This window comes from Varroa destructor, unplaced genomic scaffold (genome assembly GCF_002443255.2).
Source record: "Varroa destructor unplaced genomic scaffold, Vdes_3.0 BEIS01000003.1, whole genome shotgun sequence".
Taxonomy (NCBI): domain Eukaryota; kingdom Metazoa; phylum Arthropoda; class Arachnida; order Mesostigmata; family Varroidae; genus Varroa; species Varroa destructor.
In genome coordinates this window covers 27,128,194-27,141,058 of record NW_019211456.1, presented here as the reverse complement: position 1 = coordinate 27,141,058, position 12,865 = coordinate 27,128,194, and the positions used below count along the sequence as shown (strand labels likewise).

At 38.3% G+C, this 12,865-nt stretch overlaps 2 protein-coding genes across 4 annotated transcripts in view; one reads left to right on the top strand and one right to left on the bottom strand.

The window, feature by feature from the left end:
* Window positions 1–10,581, top strand: part of LOC111248002 (somatostatin receptor type 2-like) — a 27,838-nt gene extending 17,257 nt beyond the window's left edge. The window contains exons 5-6 of one of the 3 annotated variants that reach the window (XR_015324151.1): window positions 3,504–3,741; window positions 4,077–10,581. The gene's annotated coding sequence lies outside the window, so the exon portion shown is untranslated. The remainder of the gene's footprint in view (window positions 1–3,503; window positions 3,742–4,076) is intronic. The other 2 variants (XM_022799670.2, XM_022799669.2) reach the window with 2 other exon arrangements.
* LOC111248003 (sulfotransferase 1C2-like) lies at window positions 5,625–7,716 on the bottom strand. The gene is made up of 4 exons (XM_022799671.2): window positions 7,525–7,716; window positions 6,851–7,090; window positions 6,472–6,668; window positions 5,625–6,260 (listed from the first exon to the last, which is right to left on the bottom strand). Exons 1-4 carry the CDS (start codon window positions 7,714–7,716, stop codon window positions 5,864–5,866), a joined length of 1,026 nt encoding a protein of 341 aa, XP_022655406.2. The 3' UTR covers window positions 5,625–5,863.
* Window positions 10,582–12,865: the final 2,284 nt, after the last annotated feature.

Sequence of the window (12,865 nt, the reverse complement as noted above, 5' to 3'; positions counted from 1 at the left end):
TATATATAGTAGGTAATACCAAGTGCGAAAATATTCTTCCAATCGATATGACTTCTTTCTAATAAGATATCAGCGAAAACAGTTTAATCTACTGAAAGCCCAAATACTTATTACTAATTTACCATAGACCCATTACCATTACCCATAGACCTTTCTGGGTTATACTTTGCATTTAAACACATTAAACTGGTTAGGTCGAAGAGTAAGAACGTTTGGTGTACAAGCGGCGCTTTTTTCTGTTGTTGCTTCTTAACTTAGTACTATTTAACCACCGATTGCGGATGAAACAAGAGCATTGTTATTACATAAACATGCCTACTTTCGTTTTTCAAACATGTGCGGCAGTTAAGCTTGCGTTTCTACAGTCCTGCAGTCATCCATAATTTCAATGACAGGCGATAGACTGTCCCTAATTAAAATCGAACTTACGACCATCCCACCTATTTAATATCATTTCTTAGAGTTTTTGCGAACATTGCCATTTAAGCCATTATGATATCGATTCAAATATGACCTAGTGCGAGCCTGGCACATTTTACATCGCACCTGTAGCCTAAAATACAGGAAAATGGTCCCAACTATATAAAAAATGGTGCTGCATAGCGAAGCGCTACTTAGAAGCCTATGTAACAAATCTACAGCTGTAGGAGCACACCTGAACAAATCGGTCGATACTAAAGGCTTGTTAGGTAAGCGACGATTAAATTAGGTGTTAAAATAGTATCGAAAAAAAAAGCATCAAAGTAAGAAGATGTGAGCATCATTTACCATTAAGGGTGTCATCGAAACATTATCAGTGATAACTCAATATACAAATAAACATATACGGCCAAATTTTTGAATAAATGACAATGATTAAAAGCTATTTCAACATAACTGTACTGCACATATCATTACAAAACTAAAAACCATATCTGAACACACATAAAATTCACGTACGGTGACAACATCCACGTTCACACATATCTGAAATCGGCGTGATTCTCCCCAGAACACAAACCGTGATTTTTCAGCCCAGAAAAACCATGGGACATATGTAAGCCTGTCTAGTAGCGTACAGACACAAGTCTAACAACGTAACACGCAAATGTTCTTTATTAAGTAATACTGCTCCTTTAGGTTAGTGTGCGAGGGCTTTATCCGATAGGGATCGGCCACTGAAGTGACTCCGGTTATTCGAACGCCCATAGCCAGCCATATAGCATACGAACATTATATCAATGATTGGCACGACAAAGCATTTCTGTGAAGTAATGATCCGGAGGGTGATTTTTGCCCAGAAAAGACGCCCTTGTAAATCAGTTACGGGGCAATGAACAAATAACATATTTGTAAAGAAAAAAAAAGCCTTAGTAAGCATAAGGTCAGGTTTTTTGGCCTTCCCCAAAAAATCACTTTTTACCGCTTGATGAGTTCCTATAATTGTGTTCTTATAGTTTGGAGTTTTTGAGGCAGAGGAAGCCAATCGAAGGAAGGTTAGATAGATTAATTAACGAGATAATGTGCCAAAACAACCTAATAGTAACGTATATCATTACGTTAGTGTTAATGAGGTAACTTCGGTTGGGTTCGTTGATTTATTTGTTTTAATATTTATTAGACATCCCATGAGTTTATTTAGGATAAGGATGGTAATAATATATTGTGTGTCTATCCGAGCGATGACAAACAACAAAACTACTATTTTATAGACATTGTAGTAAGTGATTTTCAATGCCCATTTAAAATTGCTTTAGACCGGCTGCACCTACAATGGATCATAGGATTTGGAATCAGAACATGAGATGTTGCACTTTAGAGTTTGACGTTAGGCTGTGTATCCTAATTGTCGTTTCTATGTTAACTAAGACCTTACTATATATATATATATATATATATATATTCAACTTAGCTAAATCAAATGAACAGAGATTCCAAACATCATCGTGCCGAAGTTACTTGACTAGAGAATGAACAAAAGTTTTAACTAGAGACCTAGGACGCAGGTTACTGTCATCTGAGTATATTACCTTTCAACTCCGTTTAATAATTATTAACTAACCGTTAATAAACTCAATTAAACTAACTAAATTAAATAACTAGCCGTTACCTAAAACTCTATGATCATTTCACAGTAATAGATCAATTATAGCCATCTGTTTATTAGCGTTACTATAGTCATTGTTGACCTCTGCTATCTATTCGAACTCTTCAAATCTATGGGGGCTGTTCAAAAGTAATGCATATATAGAGGGTTTCCACTTTTATCTTTGCAAGCGAAGTAGTTGATTGGGAAGTTACCCGATTTCCAATGCATGTAAAAGTCTTTTGTTAATTGCTGGCTCCCGTTTGGCAATGTGGCTAAATCAAAGAATAAGTTAGGAAAAGCGTCGTCATTCGTCAAGAAAGATTCATTTCTCAATGTCTTTTTATTTGACTGAATATCAGGCACACTAAACGATTGCTGTGTTGTTCCTATTTCGCTTCGTGCCCTCCTATGGCCTACAAAAATCCTATTGACAACGTACCGAAAATACTCTGTTTTATTAGTAACAAACATAAACAAGATTATATCATGAGTGATTTTACTTGTTGTGGCCATTTTTGTGATAATACCAGATAGGCCGATTTGGACATTGAGTCCTCTCAATAGTGTATGTCGAGTAGGGCTAGTTTATCGTCTGATTGAATACGTCTTTACATGGATACAAGTTTATATCGTAAACTGATTTAATTATTGCAATGGATGGGAGAAGTCCAACTTTCCAAGCAATATAGAATATCGTCAAAGAAAACCGCGGCTCGTCGTAATAAAAGAAATATTTACAAATCTCGCAAAGAAATAACCACTCAGAACCAACTGTTCAGGATAGACGGCTCATATTCGCACCTTTCAAAGCAGAATATCCTATTGGGCCATGGGAGGCCTTTTTAGGTCAGGTTTTTCGTAGGAGTCAGAACAAAGGCAAAAACCATTAAGGTATCGACCGAAATGTTTTGATGCCGTCCTAATACGGCGGTGCGAAAGGTCTCGGTATCAAAGGTCGACGGTTCTGCAAAGGTTACTAGTAGCCCTCTTTATACTTCAGCCATTGGAAACCTAATTATTTTATTATTTTTCAAGCAACAGAAGTTGGTAAGCCGAAGGTACGGGAATACTTATTCTGTAGTTTGTAGCGCGGCTAACCCTAGTGCAGGGAATTGCGTTCTTTCTTTAGAGGCATGTGGGTTCGGGACACGTGCCGGAATCCGCACGTCGGGTTCAGCTGCATTTTGATGAAAGAAACAGGTGTTTCATACACGATCAGAGCACTTGGTCCAGAGTTGTGCGCTACGATCATGTCACCGATGCCGTAATGGTGGGGGTTTTGTGGTGAATACGTTTTTTCCTGCTAAAAGTTGCCCAAGATGGTTCCGTGTTGCCTTTCGGGCCGACATTCAAAAATATTTCACAACATGAAATATGACTGTGAGTACCGAGGATGAAAAATTTTTTTTTCTTTTCCTTTTTGCTTTCCTTGTAGATGTTTACCCTATTAACACTTTTGCCGCCACAGGAATAATGGTAAAATGGGCCGCGAAAGAATAAGGGTACCTGCTGAATGAGAGCAAGCTTGAGTTATGGGCCAAAGTTGCAACTGTTCGTAAAACGCCAGGAAATGCTCAAACATAGTTAAGCATATCGATAGATATAAAGGCGGAGCAGCTATTTTACTAATACAGTACGTAACTAATGCTCAACGTGTCAACAATTGTGTACAGGTAATCCAATATAAGCTAGGATTAAGTTGCTCTTCACTTAATTGTTAATAAAAAAAATTTGTTTTTTATTTCTATCTATCTATCTATCGCCAGATTTAGCAGAGTTTGTCTGTCCTTCGTGCATGATCTTTTTTTGACCAATCGATGCTGATTGATTTACGTATTTAGACGTATATTGTTGCTGGTTGTAATCGATAGTGCAGTAAATCGGCTCGGTAAGTGCTTCGTTCTTGTTTCCTATACTGTAATTGCTTGATATCGGCTGGATTTGGATAACTACGATTGTTCGCTATCTTACTATTGCGTTCGTTATTTTTATTATCATTGCTTGCCAGAAGAAAAATAATCGGCCACTACACTTCCGCGTTTATCGTCCGCGACGACAGTCAGCGTCATCATCACTTTGATCATGGCCATCATAAGAAAATGCAACAACAGAAACTAATCTATCTACATTGTGTAGATGGCCATGGCAGTACAAGACAACGTCACCAGGGTTGAAGCGCGCGCACTTCCAGTAAACAGTCGACATGTATCGTTGCTATTGGCACGATATTGGCGCCAGTAGCCTCAGAAGCAGCTGCATCATCGCGTGGTGCTTTTATGTAACAACGGCAGAGACGACGGCGGCGGCGGCGGCGGCGACGGTGACTTATTGCGAATCGGTCCATTCATTAATACGTTAGCTGTCCCTGTTCGACCCAGCCACAAGCGCCGCCTTCTGTCTCAAGCAAGCGCTAGCTAGTCCGCGCAAATCATGTTGTTTATTATCAGTTCCTTTGGGGTATCTGTCAGTGTATCAGGCCGATCGCTTGCAAGCGGCTTTGGGTTCTTGTTTTTCCAGCGTGGACACAGTATATTAACGAGATACGGTTGTAGTCGGAAGTCGGTGCAGCAATCGATGACGTAGTAATGAACTTGCCTTGATTAACCTAGCGCGAAAATGATTATCAATACAAAACGTTATCATGCGATAATATACAAACCGAATCGATAACAACCTTTGAATGTTCCAAACAGTTGAATAGATGTGAATTTCTTTGGACAGGGCCTTGATGAAGGTACCTTGGAATTCTTGCTTTTTCAGGAATTAAACAAGTGCGATACAACAGCGAGACGAGGCAAAAAAAGAAAGACTTTGAGAAAAGTCCCTGCCCACTTTAAAAGGACCTCTCTTGACACTCTGAAAACGTTTCGTCGGGGGTTAAAAGGTCTTCATTGCATAGCTGTTTAAGTAGTAGAGGATACGCCAACCATGGCAATAAGTAGCGGGCTTAACTGTGCTCCATATTTCTGGCAGTGACAACCTAACACCGCTTCTATACTGTTTGAGTACAATGGTATAATGCCATAGGATAAGTTTATGCCTAGAGTGAAATGGCTTCGACAATGATTACTGTGATACATCAAACAATTTTCTTCATTAATATCAGGATAGCCTGTACAAAATATTAGAGGAATATAACAGTGGTTTTAGAGTACCCCTGTCGCAAATGTTGTCTCTCTTTATCGTAACTATTTGTTTATCTATTTCCACTCGTCTTGACTAATGTAAAATTAAGACTCCCCGACTATCCAAATATTATTTTCAGACCGACCTGAGGCTTTTGCCTCAACCTGTACCAATAGCGCTCAGTGTCAACACTGTTCGTCTGTTGACCTGAATCCGGCAAGTACTTTCTTATTTTTCCTCTGCGTGAGACATTATAATATGTTCAGTTGATTGAAGGCTGTGAGTTCACCCTCAAATGTGGGACTTTTCTAACTTGATTTAAAACGACGTGATATACTTTTGGTGATGTATTTTTTTTTTTTATTTATTTTCTCTTCGAAGTAAACAATTCTCGTTCTAGCATAGTAATAAAGGGTATTGTATTACAAGGTTTTGCTTTGTAATAAATGCTTTTTTATTTTGAAAATAGAAATTTTGTTCAGGTGTATGACATAAACATTCCCTTAGCACATATGCAGTACGGGCTTGTAATCGCGGGTAATCCCTGCAACAGGATCGGATTCGTTGTTCCCATTTGGGTTAAATATGACTTTTAACGGTAGGATGAATGAGCACGGTATTATGCTGATACATCACAGTCCTCACGCGTTTTCATCCCTAGCTGTAACTCTATTTCACGGGCAGTGGATCAAATACATTATAGGTACGCCATTTGCGAACAAGTTCTGGGAATTCTTCGTCAAATTCTTTCAAAATCCTAGCCTCCATACGCTCATTTTGCTCAGGCGTGAAATGGTTCTTCCAGTCATTAATTGTCCCTTTACGTACAAAGTTCTTGAACTCGGTCACACCATTGGCTAAGCCGGTTTCATTAGCAGAGTTCGACCCTATCGCTGGTTTAGGTGCATTGCAGGTGGCAAATTGTCGTATTCCTTCGGGCAGGTTCTCATCGCCATCGATTTTGAATGAGTCGAAGTCTTCCTTCATTTTCTTGATTGAACTCCCTTCGATAACTTTTTCCAGAAGACCTGCTTTTAGCTTCGTCTCATACTCTTCGCCTAGGAACCTGAGCAATACGCCAATTGCATAATTAGTTGTCAGTACCTTCAGCTAGGTGACTTTATATTATGAAAACAAAACTTAGGCTATATCATAAGCTGAAGAAATACTGTTTCGACAACAGCATTATGTACAGGTCTTTGTTTTTTGTTTCGCGAAACCTTTGTGACGCACAACGTTGCAGGAAAAGTTCATAAAAATAAGCGGATGCTGGATACCTTCCTAGATTGAGGATTTCGGCTGGTCCGTTTATCTTCATGTCCTCGAAGTAAATGAAGTGGATATTGTTCCGGTGCCTTTGTTTAAGCCACGAACGTACGTGTTCAAAGTAGCAGCCGAAGTCAGTCTTGCCAGCCATGAATAACTCAAAAAATTCAGCAAACGTTCCATCAGAGAAATTGTAAGCTGGATAAGTCTAAACGAGAATAACGAGCGAACGTGTTAGAATGCTGCACTATCTAACACTATTAAAAATGGTAGAGAAAGAGTCAGCAAATAGATATTCACACCCCACAGTAACCAATGACGAGTTGTCTACTAAAATGAGCGAGTGTTATAGTAATCGTTGTCATGTGTAAGTAGACGAGCTTTGTTTACCTTCGAGGTATGATAGTAGAATGAAACAACGCAATCCTTCGGATTCCTAATCGCGTACACGTATTTTGCTTTCGGCGAAAAGGGTACATGATTAAATGATAAGTGAGTTTTGATCGCTCCAGGTCTACGCATCTGCTTGACAGCTTCAGCGCCAAACATCTCAAGGAATGGCGTGTCTTTCAACCGCTGCACGTGGCTTGTCGGAGATGTTCCATCGTTGAAGATTAGATAGCAAATTTCCTACAAAACGTGATTTGTGTGCCGAACAATTAAAAGACGGGATATTTTAGGATCACTTAAGAAGGCCAGACACCTGTAAATAAGCACGTGCGTTTCATTTCAAGCGTTTCAAATTCTACTGGGGTTTATAGTTTACGTTTCTAAACTAGTCGACTTTCATAGTAACAGCTTTTAGGCTTGCAGATAACGTCACGAGCTACCCATATCAGCGTGATTTCAGATTTTCTCAGAATACTAAATGAATTTAGCCGAGCTAGATAGGCGAATCTCTGCCCATGCGCGTCATACAACCCCGCCACGTTTGTTCGTGTGTTGCTTGATGTTTTAAAGGTGTACTCGCACATATTTAATTGTTTGTTATGGTTACTAGAATGAGACAATAGATTGATTAACACATATTATTATTACTGAGATTCTAGAATTTTTTAATTTACCTGTAGCCAAGTTGTGCCGGACTTCGGAAAGGTTGCGATGAAGATGTCGTTCTCAGTTGGTTTATAACGTATTGCGCTGTGGAAACGGTCTATATTAAACGAACAGCTCAAACGTAAGCCATCGAAGTTATAATACAGGGGCCTAGTGCTACACGGTGTATCTAATCCTGTTTGGTTTGACTTAAGTGTCATTATTGGAGTGGCGCGTTGTCCTCAAGTGGTCAGCAGGCTTCTCTTCAGTGCGACCTTAGGAAAAGATCAAAGGCAAGCAGTCTGTTAAATTGATTTATAGACTGCAAAGAAAATCAAGCGATACGGGCCGACACGTTTGACCCAAGGCCTTAAAAAACCGAAAACTCTATAAATGTAAAAATAGGATTAACTGAAACCTGTTTAGGTATTTTCCTCTTGTCTAAATCAACAAAAGGCAGCAGTGATTTATTTTCACAGTGTGTTGAACAAACAAATTTAGCCTGTACGTTGATGAAGGTTCTGCAGATATTTCGTAAGGTTTCTAATTTGTGAGGTTTGATAATTTGTAAGGCGTTCTAGAATACAAGGTTGGTTTTTTTTTTAGTGCAACTGTTTATATTCTAACAGATCATAATGGCGCCTGATTTATTCCTTCTATGGGAGATGTTTACGTTTTCGTGAAAAGACAGTGCAGCAGATATTCGTTCAAGCCCGACCGTAAGAATCTAGTCATCATGCTATTGCTGAAATGCCATTGCATATATGGGAGATACGAGCTTTTCCAACTTTCGATTGGGCAATACTGTAAACATCCATTGTTAATTGCAGCGCTCTGCGTAACTGCCCAACGACACTGGTTTGGCCGTTATTGACACGCGTTATATCTTCTAAGCGAATAGAGCTACCGACGGCATTTTCATGCCATGACATTATTATAGCTAGAAAAAAAATGTAGCCGGGCGGGATTATAGTCGCCTTTTGATACTTTCATCGAGGATCGATGAGTGAAATTGGTGGCTTCACTGCTAATGATTTAGACGAAATCGAAGATGCAACGGGACACATTGGAGACAAGCGGTCTCACTCTGACTGATAAATGTCACTTATACTCGAGACTCTCTTGTCCTAAGGCTATAAAACAATTACCTTCTGGCTTCATATAACTGTCTGACTTAGATACACAATACCTTACGCTTCACTTTTTAGCGCGTCATTTTGACAACCAACACAGATTTAGTTAGCCTGCGGATGTTTTTCTAACCGGTCGACCATGTCCGAATTTTCAGTTGATTGCAGATCTATGTTCTAGAGGAAAACGCGCTCGATTCGTTTAGCTGTTGATCTCTAACTTCAATAGTATAATGATAATAGTAGATGAAAACGATGGCGTAAAACGGACGGTCTGAACCGATGAACGACTTTCTACTCTAGTTTTAGCTTTCTGCTGCCATCGCTAGTACATCCACATATAAAAGAAATGAAGTCTACAAAGAGCAAAAACGTCTGGGCATTTGTTTGACACTACTTTTTCCTTCCATGCAATCGAAGTGGTCGATGAACACTAAGACGGAGATGTAATCGGATAACCGGAGGAAATTCGCACACACCTGGTGCATTTTTTTTCAGTTGCTTCTCGAGTTATACATAAACGTTGAAATTTGTGACAGGCACAAAGGTGTTCAATAACCCTAAGGCTGATACCCTTTGTCTCTTTTTCTACTTGCCAGACCGGAAGACTGAGCCGAGCAACTAGCTTCTACAATTCCCCCGAAGAAATGCAAATTGCATTAAAGAAATTCGGCGTTAAATGTTAACAATGTTCATTCGTGAAAGTAACCTGAATAGAAATAATTTGATTTATATTCACAGATCACTTATAAAGCTTTTGCACTTAAAATACGTTTTCTTCAATAGCCAGTTTCAGTACTTCGCATGCGTGCTTAGAGGTAGCACTCAGCTTCATTACGGAAATATTGGTTGCGTTTGTTATTGTTGTTGAACATTTCAAAATGCATTAAACATGTCTAGTTATTCGTAAAAAAACTTTAGACGTAAGACATTGTTTCTTTTAATAAGCCCGTAAGGGGTACAATCAACTGCCGTAGTGATCGGCAGCGGCCACATCGTCCACCCGTCTTTAGATAACGATAAACATTTGTAATTTTAACGAATATAATCACCGACACAAGTATAATCGATATATCAACTTCTTACCTTTTCACTTCTCCAAGGCAGCCAATTTAGTTTTTGTTTTTCAACGATTTTAACTTGTCCGTGGCAGTTGGTCGACTGGAGCGCCTCCTGGTTTCTGTCGTTCGAGATGAGTGAGGTGGACCCAATCGTGTTTTGAGCGAAATAGCCTTGAAGCTTAAGTGCTGCTGCGTTTATGACTATTAGAGGGTACTAGTCGGTCATACAATTACTGTACGCTCACAGAGAGGCGCATGTGTAGTTTTTGGCGGGAAACTCAAAGCGACAAGGCACGTCCGTATCACTGACTATTGTTACACTTTATCAAAATGACTCTTGCAAACAGGTAGATGGCAACAAAGAGAATAGTTTCATTATTGTTTTTGTTGAATTTGGGTCAATAGTGACGCGAAATCACCAGACATGTGCGTTGCTTACATTATCCGATATTATATTGAGGGTGGCCACGAGGCACCTTATACCTAATTAAATTGTGTTCTATGGAATAATAATGCTTTCGAAGCTGCAAGCGGACTTTTCTTCATTATCGTTTGTTTTCCAAAACGCAATCGTAGTATGAGCTGGGTTGACGAAAAACTCACCCAAGAGTTGATATGAGTTTGTTCGTCTTTAAAGAAGTGTTTTTTTATTAAAAAATTATGTTTAGAAAAGCGCTTATTAGAGATACTTATATCTCCGTTAGATGTATATGTCTAGGATATGAACAGACTACTTACCTCTATATGACACAATAGAATAAATAGATTTTTCGAATCCGATCATCCATATTCTTTCAATCTAATCCAACTTTAGCAGTAATCTATTTTTCAAACAACTACTTATCTACAAAAATTCAAATACACTGAAAATAAAACGACGACTTATTGTTACATACGTAAGTCTGTTTTTATTCATTTCCTCAGGAAATATTTACTCATACTATATCAAACATCACCAAAACATAGAAGTATTTAATTTTTGCTTTTTTTCTTTTTATAATGAGTGGTTGCATATATGGAACTGAATGAATCACGATAGTCTTTCGGCTGGATGTATCGATTTTGTTTCCAAAATTTACACAGCAAAGCTTTTTTTTAATATTTTTTTTTTCATAATAAAAGAGAAACACATATTTTATACGCCTCGATTAGCGTATAGACCTTGTTCCTGACACGTTAACAGCTTGAAGATTTTATTTCATCCTTTGCTATATTTCGTTAATATTTTGACATTTTCTTCTAGAAACGAGTTAAGATAAACCAACTCTATAAGTACAACTTTCCAAGTAACATTTATTAGAAATTCGTTCAACAGACTCCCGAAAAGCACCTTTTGCCCCATTGTTACCTGAGCAAAATTACACGGCCAATAGAATTTTCGCAATTCTTACTTTAAAATATAAATATATAGCTCATCGATGCCTTCCCCTTGCATAAAACACCCTGTTAGATTTTCAACCTATCAAATAGCATTTAGGAAGCTGAAGCTTGAGAATGCGGGATTTCGATTCAGCTCATCGAGAACTTTCAATTGGTATCAAAAAATACCTCACTTACATAAAGTTTTATCGAAAAATGAATTTCTCCCTATTACTTTCCGTTTTTCGTCTTTTTCAAGCCGAAAAACTTTAATCGCAGGAAAATCATTGCGTTGTTATTTAGCTCGTCAGGATCTATCAGTCAGTGCCAACAAACGGCGTCAACAAAGTTCGTGTAAGAAGTACGTTTTTGTTATTTCGATATTTATTAGTTAAAAAAAAATCTTTTAGATAATGTATTTTGAGCAAATTGTTTAATTAAAGTATTTGCCACATTAGATGCAACAAATTTCCGTTCGATATTAATTAGAGACTCGCTCAAAAAGAGATTGAAAACGCATTTTCAACCCCCTTTCACACGAGCGAGATAAGCTTATCACGATTTTCACGTCGAACTATTCTTTGTCAGCTATTATTTTACCTCATCGAGGTCTCTCGATTCACTCGGCTTTCTCCCTTGAAAAGAACTCTTCAGCCCAAATAGATAGATAGATAGATTAGATTAGATAGACAGATAGGCAGGTAGCAACGTACGCTGTGGTATTGTATTAGTTTGTCATGGCTGCGTTTCATTCTGTCACGACCTATGCCGTATGCCCTTAGAATTAACAGGGCTATAGCATGACCTTATGTGCAACTTTCAAGCATCAAGTAACTTGTTCCATTAGATGGTCAACATCGAAATCCAGAAATAAGTGTTTTGTCACAGCTATGAATAGGATGATTGGATTTCACAGAATTACAGTGTTCTTGTAGCGGTCGACGACTGGTCGAATCGAAAGGAGACTCGATTTCCGAGTACGCTATTTTTTAAAAAGTTATTTTCGAAAATTTCACAATTTGAAGAATAATATATATATATATACAAGTCAGTTAAAAAATAATTTTGGCAAATTTTACTTTTTTTGCTATCTCCATATTTCATTTGATGGTTGTTTAAAAATGCTTCTATGATAGACTCTGTACTTGCTGTACTGTTTTCATTCCGCGACGTGAGTACGTTTATCGCTATTTCATCTTTAACGACGATCTCACGTAACGAAATACCGCACGGTTACGCTTCGAGTACCTGCTGCAGGAAAATATACAACGGAGACAACCAGGATCACGTAAGACATAGAAAACCAATGTGTAAGAGTCAGCAAACCACACTCTGAGTAGTCGACACGCGGAGCTTTATCGTATGCATTGGAAACAGTGAGCTAGTAAATAGCTTTGATTGGACTCATCAACTCACTTAGTTAAAAAACATATTATATCGAAAGCCGAGCCAAAGGAATCGCACTAAGCGATCTTCTTGTGGAATAGCATTTAACTTTATAGAGTGTTGATAACTTTAAAATGCGGTAATAGCGATAGAAGTCAAACTAATAATGTTAATTAGCATTAAGGAACTGTAGTTTTGAGGTCGAGTTCTCTTTTTCTCTAGGATGGTTTGCACTCGGAAATACTGTATGCCAAGTGAACAAACTACGAACGTTAAGGGCAATATGTCTCAGTATACTTTTGGGTGATGAGAAAACGGAAAGTGAAGCAGTAGAAATTATATCGACATAGACATAAACTATATACTAGATATACGTAAAAAACATTTATTTCTTTTTGTTTTCACTGAAACGGTAATCCAAAGCACTGAAGGAA